Genomic DNA, 12,292 nt, shown 5'->3' on the forward strand with positions numbered 1-12,292 from the left:
GTTTGGGCCATGCCATTGGGTTTTATTTAAAAGGGAGTGACTAATAAGTCTCTGCTAATGAATTCGTTGATCCTTTTGATAGTAATACTTAACACTCTGGCAACCGTTTGTATACCCTGTCTTCCTTGAAACAGCCCTGTGAGGTAGGTTAGTGTATAAGTGGATCAGACTAGTGGCCATCCTCTTAAGACATTCAGAGTTTTACTGCTTCTGGATATGGACACTCCCTTTAGTCATCATAACTACTTGCCATCACTGCATCCACAGGCAGTGAGTTCTACTTAATTACTTGAATAAAGAAGCTCTACCTTTTGTCTGGCCCGAATCAATTGCCCGTCAACTTCACTTGGTGCCCACAAGTTGTAGTGTCATGGGAGAGGGACAGTCACTTTATAAACATCTAGCATGTCCCGTCTTCTTTTCTGGAAAACAAAAAGTCCCATATTTTAGCTGCTGTTTGGGGGAAAGTTTGAGTTGGGTCGTCTTGGCTTGTCCTCTTCTGCACTTTTTTCAAGTCTGCAGTATCTTCAAAACTGTGTAGTGTTGCATGTGTGAAGGTCAGTATTATTATCTCCATTTTGTGCTTAAGGGGTTGCAGCTTGGATAGAATGTAGAGCCCAAAGGACATAGGTTTTAGCTTAAGAAAGTGAAAATAATTGAAAGAATTTCCACATTTTGGATGAGAATTGCATACCTGAAAACATGAGGCATCTGTAGAAAGATCACATAGTTCTTTCAAACAAATGAGATCTCCTGGCACACAGATGTGAGTGGAAGTCGTGATCCTGTATAGCAAACCTAGACCAAAGCACTGAATGAGTGTAAGGGATGGGTTTGTTTGTTTGTTTGTGGGAAGGAGTTCTGCTGATTATGTTCAGTACCTGAAGTATCTCTTTCCCCAATCAGTATCTCTGTTTTGAGTTACTATATTCATCACAGTCATCTGTGTTTCCTTTGTGCCAAGCATTGCCCCACCATTCACCACTTGCAATAGTGATGCTTTGCATATATAGTGTGATGCACTAACCATGACATCATCAGCAGTAAATACAAAATGATTGCTTGGCATGCATAAGGTACACAGTCCAGAAAAATGGAGACCATTTGAATGAGGCTACCTAAGAACAAATGAGCAATAGCTCATCTTTATTAAAAATAATTTCCAACTTCGTAGAAACTGTGTTTAGATAAATATAGAATTGAGTCTGCTCGGTCACTTCTCTATTCATATTGCAGATTATTTTTTCTACTTTCAAACACTAAAAAAAATTAAAAATCCCCAAATGTCTAGAATTGGATCAAACATTGTTTGTGAATGGATGATTTCACAGTACTTGGCCATGACTGTTTCCTTTGCTGCCCCCACTGTGTCTGTCTGCTGAAAGTAACAAAGAATAATTTTCTGAAAGGAAAATAATAGTTTTTGGGATGCTGGTGGTACCTACTTCTAAATGGATTCACCTCTTCGGCTAGAAAAATGCTTAAATAATGGTAATGCCAGCTGTAGCTTTGTTTCAAGTGCGGTTAAGTATGAAGTTGCTTCTGAGACATCTTAAATGCAAGACATAATCCTTATTCAGTCTCTGTCTCACTCTTCCTCCACAGAGCTCAGTAGCATGTGTGATTCCCCCCCCCCCAGTTTTCCCCCCATAACAAACCTCTGAGGGAAGTTGGATTCAGAGAGAGTAACTGGTCACCCAGGGAGCTTTGTGGGAGCATGGGAGATGTGCACTCAGGTCTCCTTAGTCATCGTGTAATACCCTAACTAGTATACCAGTTTGCCTCTCAATGTAGAGAGCATGCATCCTTACAGCAAGAACGTATAACAAATGTGAATGCAGGCAGGGAAGACGTGAATAGGTTTATAGTAATTTATGCCTATAATAATTCCAAGCTTTCTCTGAGCTAGTTGCCCTGTGTTGCAGTATGGCTCCACTCGTATTAAATCCAGGCAGTAGTGTAGATTTATTTAGATCCTAAAGACTGCTTTTCTCCCAAATGAGAACACAAGCTACTTGCAACATTATTGGCCCCTCCTCCTCTTAAGAACATAAGAGAAGCCATGTTGGTTCAGGCCAATGGGCCATCCAGTCTAACACTCTGTGTCACATAGGAGCTAAAGCTCAGGTGCCATCGGGGGTCCATCAGTGGGCCAGAACTTCAGAAGCCTTCCCACTGTTGCCTCCCAAGCACTTAAGAATACAGAGCATCACTGCCCCAGACATAATGTTCCATCTGTGCCTTGTGGCTATTAGCCACTCATGGACCTCTGCTCCATATGTTTATCTAATCCCATCTTGAAGCTGTCTATGCCTGTAGCCACCATTACTTCTTGCAGCAGTGAATTTCACATGTTAATTACCCTTTAGGTGAACAAGTACTTCCTTTTATCTGTTCTAAGCTTAAAGGTAAAGGTTCCCTTGCTCGAAAGCCAGTCGAGTCCGACTCTAGGGTTGCGGTGCTCATCTCCATTTCAAAGCCGAAGAGCCAGCGCTGCCCGAAGACATTTCCGTGGTCATGTGGCCGGCATGACTGAACACCAAGGTGCACGGAACGCTGTTACCTTCCCACCGAAGTGGTACCTATTTATCTACTTGCAATTTCTTGCTTTCGAACTGCTAGGTTGGCAGGAGCTGGAACTAGAGACGGGAGCTCACTCCGTCATGCAGGAACTCGGGTCTTGAACTGCTGAACTACTGACCTTCCACAGCCTGCAGTTCAGCGTCTTAACCACTTGAGCCACCGCAGCTCCTGTTCTAAGCTTACTGTGCATTAATTTCATTGCGTGCCCATGAGTTCTTGTACTGTGAGAAAGGGAGAAAAACACTTCTTTCTCTGCCTTCTCTATTCCATGCATAGAAACCTCTATTATGTCACCTCTCAGTTGTCATTTCTCCAAACTAAAGAGCCCTTTAACCTTTCTTCATTGGGAAGTTGTTCCATCCTCTTAAACATTTTAGTTGTCCTTTTCTGAACCTTTTCCAATGCTATAATATTTTTTGAGGTGCAGTCACCAGAACTGTACAACGTATTCTCGGTCCAGTTAACTTTATTGGCATGTAACAACATATTCCAAATGAGGCCACACCATAGATTTATACAGGGACTTTATGATACTGGCTGATTTGTTTTCAATCCCCTTCCTAATAATTCCCAGCGTAGCATTTGACTTTTTTATTGCAGTCACACCCTGAGTCAACATCTTCAGTGAGTTTTCTAACATGACTTGAAGATCTCTCTCCTGATCAGTCTCCACCAGTTTTGATCCCATCGGTGTACATTTATAGATAGGATTTTTGGTTCCAGTGTGCATTACTTTGCACTTGCCCACATTGAACCTCATTTGCCATGTTGACGCCCACTTGTCCAGTGTCAACGGATCTCTCTGGAGTACCTCACAATCCTCCCTGGTTCTCGTCACCCTGAACAGCTTAGTGTAATCTGGAAACAGCCCCTTCACTGCTTACTCCCAATTCCAAACAATGAAGTTAAAAAGCGCCAGATCTAGAACTAAGCCATGTGGTACCCCACTGCTTACCACCTTCCACTGTGAAAGCTGCCCATTTATACTCACTCTCTGTTTCCTATTAACCAGTTTTTAAACCACAAGAGGACTTGCCCTCTTATCCAATGACTGCTGAGTTTACTTAGAAGCCTTTGATGAGAAACTTTCTCAAAAGCTTTCTGGAAGTCTTGGTAAACAACATCTACTGGGTCACCCTTGTTCACCTCTGTTTACACCCTCAAAGAAATCTAAAAGGTTAATGAGAGAAGATCTTCCCTTACAGAATCCATGCTGATTCTTCCTCAGTAGCTTTTGTTCATCCATGTGCCTACTAATTCTGTCTTTAATAACAGATTCCACTAACTTACCTAGTATCAGTGTTAGACTGACTGGCCTGTAATATCCCAGATCTCCCCTGGAACCTTTTTAAAAGAGGGGGGTTGCATTAGCTGCCTTCCAGTTCTTAGGAATGGAGGCAGATTTTACTGATTGCACATTTTTGTCTTATCCTCTCAATGGTCCTTTGAGGTAGATGAAGGTAATGAGACTGGCCCAAGTTCATGTTAGTTCATTCAGAGATTGTTACTTCCTTGCATCTGCTAAGAGTTAAGATGTTCTTGTTTGGCTGAATATATTGGGGTGTCAAATGCGCTTTTAAAAAATATGAAACAAAAAAAATCCCTGTTATGTGTGAGCCATTATCTGTTGGCAGACTTCCATAACAATCACTAGCCTCATACATTAAATGGAGGTTTGAAGCATTGACTGAAGAAACTTAGGGTAATGTGAAAATAGTATAGGACAGAAGACTGTTAGAGAAACTTTGTCCACTTGATACATGATTTGGAATGTACTGATTACCCTCTTTTCCTCTGTCCTTTTCTGTCTACCTAAAGATCGCATTCTACCTTAATTGTCTTCAAGATTTTGTTGTACATTTTAGATTATGTAATCCTATTTTAGAAATATTCCAGTGTAAATCCATTAATCAGTGGACTTGAACTGGAGTAACAGCAAAGGAATGCCTTGTAAATTGTGTTATTTTTCTCTATTCCTCTTTGAACTATTCTAGATGTTGAATACATTGGTAGTATTATCTTAATGAATACATTAGGAAATAATACAGCCAGGGATATAGAAGTACTGTTTGTTTTCTCTTCCTAGCTAGTTCCTGGCAGGTGGTTTTAAATCAATTGCTAAGCTTAATTTTGACATTATTTCAATCTTAGAGTAACATGGAATGAGAGCTTTGACAGTAATTTTATTGCATATCTATGTTACAAGACTCTTACCTCAAAGTTTCAAGATTGGCTCTGATAGCAGTGATGATTTGTGAGTTTTCTCTTGGCTGCATACTTTTGTCTTCAGCCTTTCCTAGTTACAAGCTTCTCTAGGGTGAGAAGCCAGACAGCTCAACAGAATCTTGGAGCTCAAAGCTTCTTTGTCAGGATGAAAGAAAGAGAAAATAAGTCCTGTAATGAAGTGCCTTCAAGCTTTGTGTATTCCAGGGCTCCCCCTCCCCAGGCAGAAACTGAGAGCAAAGCTGAGGCATTTAAAACAACTGAAGAAATATATTGGGCACTGGGCAAGAAGTAAAATTTAGGATTATTTTTCCCACTATGATTTGCTTAAGACCTGGTTTTAGACTAACTTAGGATCTATGTGATCAATGAGGCTGTGTAACATTATGATGCTTTTTAAATATATTATAGGGGTTGGGTACAATTCTTGTATGTACTTTCATGTTCAGAGAAAGGCTTTGCAGAGTTTTAAGGGGAGAGTAATTTACTTACTCATTTACTTTGTTTACACCCTGCCTTCTCCCTTGTGTGGACCCAAAATGGCTTACATCATTCTCCTGTCCTCCATTTTATCCTCACAACAACCCTGTGAGGTAGGTTAGGCTGAAAGAGTGAACTAGCCCAAGGATGCCCAGCAAGCTTCCATAGCAGAGTGGGGATTTGGACCTGGGCCTCCCAGAGCCTAGTCCTACACTCCTAACCACTATACCACAGCAATATGTTTGGGGGGACTTGAACATACCTCCACTGTCAATCACTTAGCAGGTAACGACATTACTACTGATGTGTTTTCAGATTTATGTGCGCACACACTCTCTTGGCTTAGAGAGTAGGAATACACCGGCAGTTTTCACAGTGGAGGGTCATGAGCAGCAGAGTCCCACAAGGATTGGTGTTGAGACCAGTGCTATTGTATTCATAAATGATTTGGAATGGGGGGTGGAGTGAACAGTGCAGTGGTCACATTTGCATATTATACCAAAGTATTCAGAATGGTGAAAACCAAAGTGGATTGTGAAGAACTACAGGAGGACCTATCAAAACTGTGTGAGTAGGCAACAACATGGTAAATGAAGTCCAGTGGAACAAAAAAGACACACTGGAACAAAAAAATGTAACTTGAAACATATGCTGATGGGATTTGAAATGTCTGAAACCAAGACTGAAAGAGATCTTCCTCCAGCCCTAGTAAGCACAATGGTTGTTTTGGGTTTAAATCTATACATCAGAAGTTCCACTACAACTTCCAAGTATTCTGTATTCCACAGTAGGATGAAAGGTTATGGTAAAAACTGGGCAAGACCATTTGGAAGAGCGATCCCCCCCCCTTTAATTAGAAAGGCAATGGAGCTAAAACGCTGCCTCAAAATATGGAGGGAAGAGCAGGGCAAAAAAAACCCTTTTAATAGATAAGTAAAAATAGCAAGATTTGCAAAATCGGTTTGTTTTCTAGGTCCCAAAATTTTTGCACATGTTGCTTCTACAGAAACGGCACATAGAATCAGTGAGATATATTACTGGATCAACCAGAGGTGTAAGAGTTTGAGTTATATAACTTGTCATGGAAAATAGGCAGAGTGAGCTCTTGTGTGTCTCATTTAGTATAGTCAAAATTGCTGTTGTGTTCCTTCTGAATTGGATAGCTTTTGCCAGTTCTCATTAGAGATTGCTTTACTTGGACTAATCACTTATCTTGCCCCTGTTCCAACCTTAGTTCACATGGTGAATGTTGTAAATTCTGACACAGCATGGTGGGTACAGCCACAAGACTGCTGCAGGAGGCAGAGCTGGCCCCAAAATAGCTGCTTGCCACAGTTTACCTTCAGTCGCAGAGGGAAGATGTTTGTATTGTGGTCGCAGCTGCTGCCAAAGCAATGTTTGCCTTTAAAATCTGTGCAGTCAATCAAATCTCTAGGGGCTAATCAGAAACTTTGCTGGGCAAATGCCCTACCTGGCCCTGCCCCACTTTCTAAAAATGCCTGGTGGACACCAGTAAAGGTGTCAGCAGCCACCATGGCTCCCATGGACTGGGGACCCTGGTATAACATAATCAGCTGTCTTAAACTGTTCATGACAGTTAAGGATAAATAACATGAGGCCTGACAAGTCTCACAGTTTCACTCAAACTGTAGAAATTCTGTGGAAACTCAGGTTATCAGATTCTTGAGGTCCTCAGACTTATTCCCAGTCCTGCACTGCCTATTTGAAGGGTGTTTGGAGACCTGTGAATTCTGACTACGTGTTTGCAAACAATTAACAGCAGTAACCCACTTCTTAAGCTCCAGTAATGAAAATGTTATTTCCAAGTGTAAACTTTGCAAGTTAACTGATCTATTTAATAGTGTCTCTTGGGCCATAATCCAGCCAAAGTTAAGCCCTTCTGATTTCCATACCATATGTCTTTATGGATTTATTTATCTAATCATTGGATCATTGACTTCCAAGGCATATAATGAAAAACTAAATCAATAAAATAAAAGCATGGTATCGATAAAATACTAGTTGATGTACAATTAAAATATCAACCAATAAATAGCAAACCAAAAGAAGTCATGCCAATCCTGTTTGGAGAAGGTAGCACTGTTCTCCCCCCCCCCATCAAAAACTTGTTCCTTATGGAAAGCTCCATACAGTTCAAAACTGTTAGTAAATTTTAATTAAAAACTCCAGTTTGATGTAGAATTAACCATTCTAATAGTTTATCAGTTCTAGTTTTTCATCAGAAATTTATTTATTTTATTTATTTATCTGTTATATTTATACCCCGCCCTCCCAGCCATGGCCAGCTCAGGGCGGCTTACAACAGCATAAAAACTACAATGCATAAAATAACAATCTTAAAATCATAACAATAACAATATTAAAAGGTGCTAACAATAATAATCCAATTTCCAATAACAGATATCAATTTAACATTACGTCTAAGATGGCACTCAACTTCCATGTCATCCTAATGGTCGATCCCGATCTAACGTTGTATGGGTGGCTCAGGCTGCTTTAAGATTTCAAGGGGCAGGGCATTCTCCCCCAGGGTGGCTCCTAATTGAATGCCTGGCAGAACAGCTCCATCTTGCAGGCCCTGCGGAACTGCATAAGGTTCTGCAGGGCCCTGATCTCTGGGAGCTCGTTCACCAGAGCGGAGCCACAACCAAGAAAGCCCTGGCCCTTGTTGTAGCTAGCCTGGCATCCTTTGGCCTGGGAAGGGAGAGTCGATGTTGAGACCCTGATCACAGTGCTCTCTGGGGAACATGTGGGGAAAGGTGTTCCCTCAGGTATGTAGGTTCCTGGCCATAAAGGGCTTTAAAGGTAAGAACCAGCACCTTAAAGCTAACTCAGTATGCTATCAGTAGCCAGTGCAATGCCTTCAGTACAGGCTTAATGTGCTCCCGCATTGGGAGGCCTATCAGCAGTCTGGCTGCAGCATTTTGCACCAGCTGTAGCTTCCCAATTTGCGATAAGGGCAGCCCCATGTAGAGAGCATTACAGTAGTCCAACCTCGAGGTGATCATCTCATGGATCACTGTTGCCATTTCGTTGCGTTCAAGGAAGGGAACCAACTGTCTAATCAGCCGAAGATGATAAAAGGCTGACTTGACAGTGACTGCTACCTGGGCCTCCTTTGTCAAGGAGGCATCCAGGAGCACTCCTAAGCTCCTTATGAGAAGGAAAAAATGTTACCTAAGACCCTTAATGTTGTATTTTGAGTTGGAGATCAGATTCTTTTGGCATCCATCATGGAATGCAGATAGCCATATTTACATCATTTGTTCTGTTGCAGTTTTCTAGAGTGAGCCATTAAATATCAGTCACACAATTTGTCTGTTCCCTGTATCCTTGTGGCAAAGATAAATAGGAGTAATATTTTTAAATGTCTGATACTCATTTGGGTTGTCTTACCATTTTCAGATTTCCTGTTCAAGTTTTTGGTTATTGGTAATGCTGGAACTGGCAAATCCTGTTTGCTTCATCAATTTATTGAGAAGAAGTGTGAGTATAATGTAGGGACTGCCACTTTTTCTCCTTCAGGAGTTAAAGGTCCTGGTCTATATTGTCCTTTTCCAAAAACTGCCTAGCAGTATTTTTCTTAGATAACCTGTTCCTTTTTCAAGAGAGCTGCTGTTAGTAATTAGGGACAGTTGAAGTATAGTTCACCACAAATAGTTTTCTGTAAATGTCTGTAAAGATGCTATCAGTAATTGTGCTATAGAGTCATGATATGCTATGATCCTGTGATTGCTATAGGAAGGATGGCAAAAGTTAATTATCATAATGGCACACAAATGAAGTGACTGATGGTGTTCCATTCAGGTGACAAAGGTGCTGGATAATAGTTTACAAACTTGGGCTAGAGGGTATTTGTCACAAGAGAAAACAAATAAATGGCCTTTGAACAGGAAAGAATTTCCTTGGCTGATATATTTATTACATATTAGCCCATCACATTGGTGGAAAATTCCGTCAAGTTGCAGCCAACTTATGGTGACCTTGTAGGGTTTTCAAGGCAAGAGATGTTCAGAGTTGTTTGCCATTGCCTGCCTCTACATCACAACCCTGTACTTCCTTGGTGGTTTCCCATCCAAATACTAACCAGGGCAACCCATCATAGTATTAGCATATAAAGTGTAAATACACAGTGTAATGTGTTGCTGTTTCATGGGTTTCATTTTGACATACCTTGTTCAGTGTATTAAAAAAAAAGCATTCAGAAAAGAATATTCATAAAGAACAGACAAATCAAATGTCATTTAGGTAATAGTGTACTTTGCGTAACTGTGATAAAGCTTCTTCAGTCATGTAATGTATATGCTTCTGTTGCAGTGGTGTCAACAAGATATGGACAGGTAAAATTGAAAAGGCCAGTCTGCAGCCTCATATCATAATGTTGTTTTGCTCCTTAATTGTACTTAAAAGTTAACTGAATTTTTTCCTGTTCTAGTCAAGGATGACTCAAATCACACAATAGGAGTGGAGTTTGGTTCAAAGATAATAAATGTTGGCGGTAAATACGTAAAATTACAGATATGGGATACAGCTGGACAAGAACGATTCAGGTATATTTTCATATAATTTGGTTCAGAAAGTTGATTAGCATATCATAGGAATGCTGTAACCAGTTGCTTAGATAATTTTAATCATTTCATTAGTTCATGATAGCCTCTGGTGCTGTAACTATGTTGGAAGAACTAGACATGGGCCCATAAAAAAAAACATTTTAAAGTTGTGTCGATTTAATGTGAACACAGTTAAAAATTATCCTGTTGAAACTGATGGGACTTGGATTGCTTAGTTTTGACTGGATAGTGCCCATACTGTCTTGTTAAGTAGGCACTCACTTCTGTGTTATTTTAAGTGTAGCCCATTTACTGCCAATCTTAATAGAATGAGAAAATACAGTGATGCAAATTTTCTTTTACAGGTCTGTAACACGAAGTTATTACCGAGGTGCTGCAGGTGCCTTGCTCGTGTATGACATCACCAGGTAAAAAGATAATACTGTTATAGTCTTAAGTACAAATAAAATTGTGGCATTTGATCAATATATAGTAAGGGATTGTTTTACAACTAGGATGCATTATGTGCATTAAAAAGCTGTCAGGGGAATTATTCAGGCTTTATTGTACCCACACCCCTCCAAAATAACCATAAAACTCAAATGTTTTTTAAAAGCCATTTCTTTTGAGAGTTTAGAAGTGCCAGTGTGTCCCTTTTCAGGGGAAAGATATCTGCCCTATAGACCACCACCCCATACATATAAAGTATGTGCTGGACCTTGGCATTTCTGCATCTTGTGAGGAATATTGGAATATCAAGGACTATGAGAACAGCCACTTACTTGGCTATTTATGAATGCAAGAGTTTAATCCTGTGTCTGTACAAATGAAAAGTGTGTGCAGCACTGGATCTTACCCTATTTCCTTCCTGTAGCAGCCCTCTGATTCCCCAAAAAGTTTTTTAGGAGATTGCAGGACTCCCCCTCCCTCATGACCAAAAAACCACCAGGCAAGGGGACCGTCTGCAGAGGAGACTTGAGCAAAATCACTCCTACCTACTTCTTGTGTAAGCAAAGTATTTATGCTGATAAGTTCCTCTGCCAGGTCTGATGGGAAAAGACTGATGTAGAAGTGATTTTTTAAAATTTCCCCCCTCTTACTGCAGCCTCCTGTGCATGTTGGCATTTTTTTGCACAGGGGACCTGCAATCCCTAGGCAGGGGGTTGTAGGGGTCTACTGTGGGAAGATCTGCTTGCGCGACCATGGGATCCAACCCACTATTTCTGGAGACCATGTTTCATCTGTTCATTATTTCCTTGCCAGTTTCCTCAGATAGTGATGATTACTTCTCAGAAAATCTCTAGGCTGTGGGAGTTGGCCAGCACACACGTCCCAGTGGCAGCAGAAAGCAAATGCATTGTTAGAATATGTGCTTCTCGACAAAGTCTCGACTGCATCAATTCACAGTTAATCCCTTACATGTTGATGGCACCTAGGATGTGCATCCCCTTCCAGTAGTACTTGAGCCTTTAGTAAGCTTCAGTTACTCATGGGAGCAACATTGCCAGTTGCATAATTCCTTGCTTAGTTATCTTTGGTTTCAGCTCTAGCTCCTGAAATGTGCTATCCCAGTTCAAAAAATGGGAGTGATGCTGTGACAAACTGACCTCTAAAAGTGGGAGGCTTAGTGCATCAAAATTCAGAGACCTGGGAGATTAGGGGTTAATGCCTCACTGTAAAGCACAGTTTGATTGACAGGCTGCTGCCTGTGTGCACCCCCTTCTCTCTGATTGGCCAGCACCAGCTGAGGAGAGTTTTATAAAGCCTTGTCACTCTTGTCAGAGGGAGTCAGTCATCGTTTGGACTTTGGCTTGGCAGTTGCCGTTCAGGAGGAGTATGTGTGTCAGTCTGAGGGAAACAGACAAGTCACTTGAGAAGCGAAGGGACACAACTCCTTTCCCTTACTTTGTACCAACACATTTGAGGAAGAGCTCAGAAAATAGAACTTAAAATCTAAGCATCATCCCTAGCTGAATTTTGTTTATTCACAGTCTCCAGAACTGGGGTCTAGGTTTGAAAGAAGAGACTGGCCAGGAGGTTGAAAACTGCCAGTCTAGCCAAACAGAAAAAGAGTATTGTTCCTAGAAAGAGGAGGATATTTCTTACCCATTTATTCAGAGGGTTCAACTCAGAAGGGACCCCTGGTGTGAGTGGAAAGGGAAATGGTCTTAGACTCCCACAGGGGAAGTATTTAAATACAGGAAGAAAGTACTAACTTCCAGGAAACTAAGATACTTTTATGAAACTTTATTAAGACACATTGTTGCTGAAAGAAATCTCCAAGACAAACAAACCTCTCACAGTGAAGAACTGAGTCTCTAAGAATATAAGCTTCAACTATACTCTGTTGCCTGTTCAAAAGATTATAATTTGTATAAACAATCAAATTTACCTTAGCTTCTCATCCCCTGCCCTATTCCTAACTCAGCTGTGCC

The 12,292-nt window shown here is 40.9% G+C and overlaps 1 protein-coding gene across 1 annotated transcript in view; it reads left to right on the forward strand.

Annotated features, from left to right (window-relative positions):
* LOC107124798 (ras-related protein Rab-4A) overlaps positions 1–12,292 on the forward strand; it is a 42,458-nt gene that overhangs the window by 16,695 nt on the left and 13,471 nt on the right. The window contains exons 3-5 of the mRNA XM_015428307.1: positions 8,652–8,793; positions 9,743–9,857; positions 10,223–10,285. Coding sequence (XP_015283793.1) covers positions 8,652–8,793; positions 9,743–9,857; positions 10,223–10,285 — 320 coding nt within the window. The remainder of the gene's footprint in view (positions 1–8,651; positions 8,794–9,742; positions 9,858–10,222; positions 10,286–12,292) is intronic.

Source organism: Gekko japonicus, unplaced genomic scaffold (assembly GCF_001447785.1).
Source record: "Gekko japonicus isolate JY-2015 unplaced genomic scaffold, Gekko_japonicus_V1.1 scaffold3230, whole genome shotgun sequence".
Taxonomy (NCBI): domain Eukaryota; kingdom Metazoa; phylum Chordata; class Lepidosauria; order Squamata; family Gekkonidae; genus Gekko; species Gekko japonicus.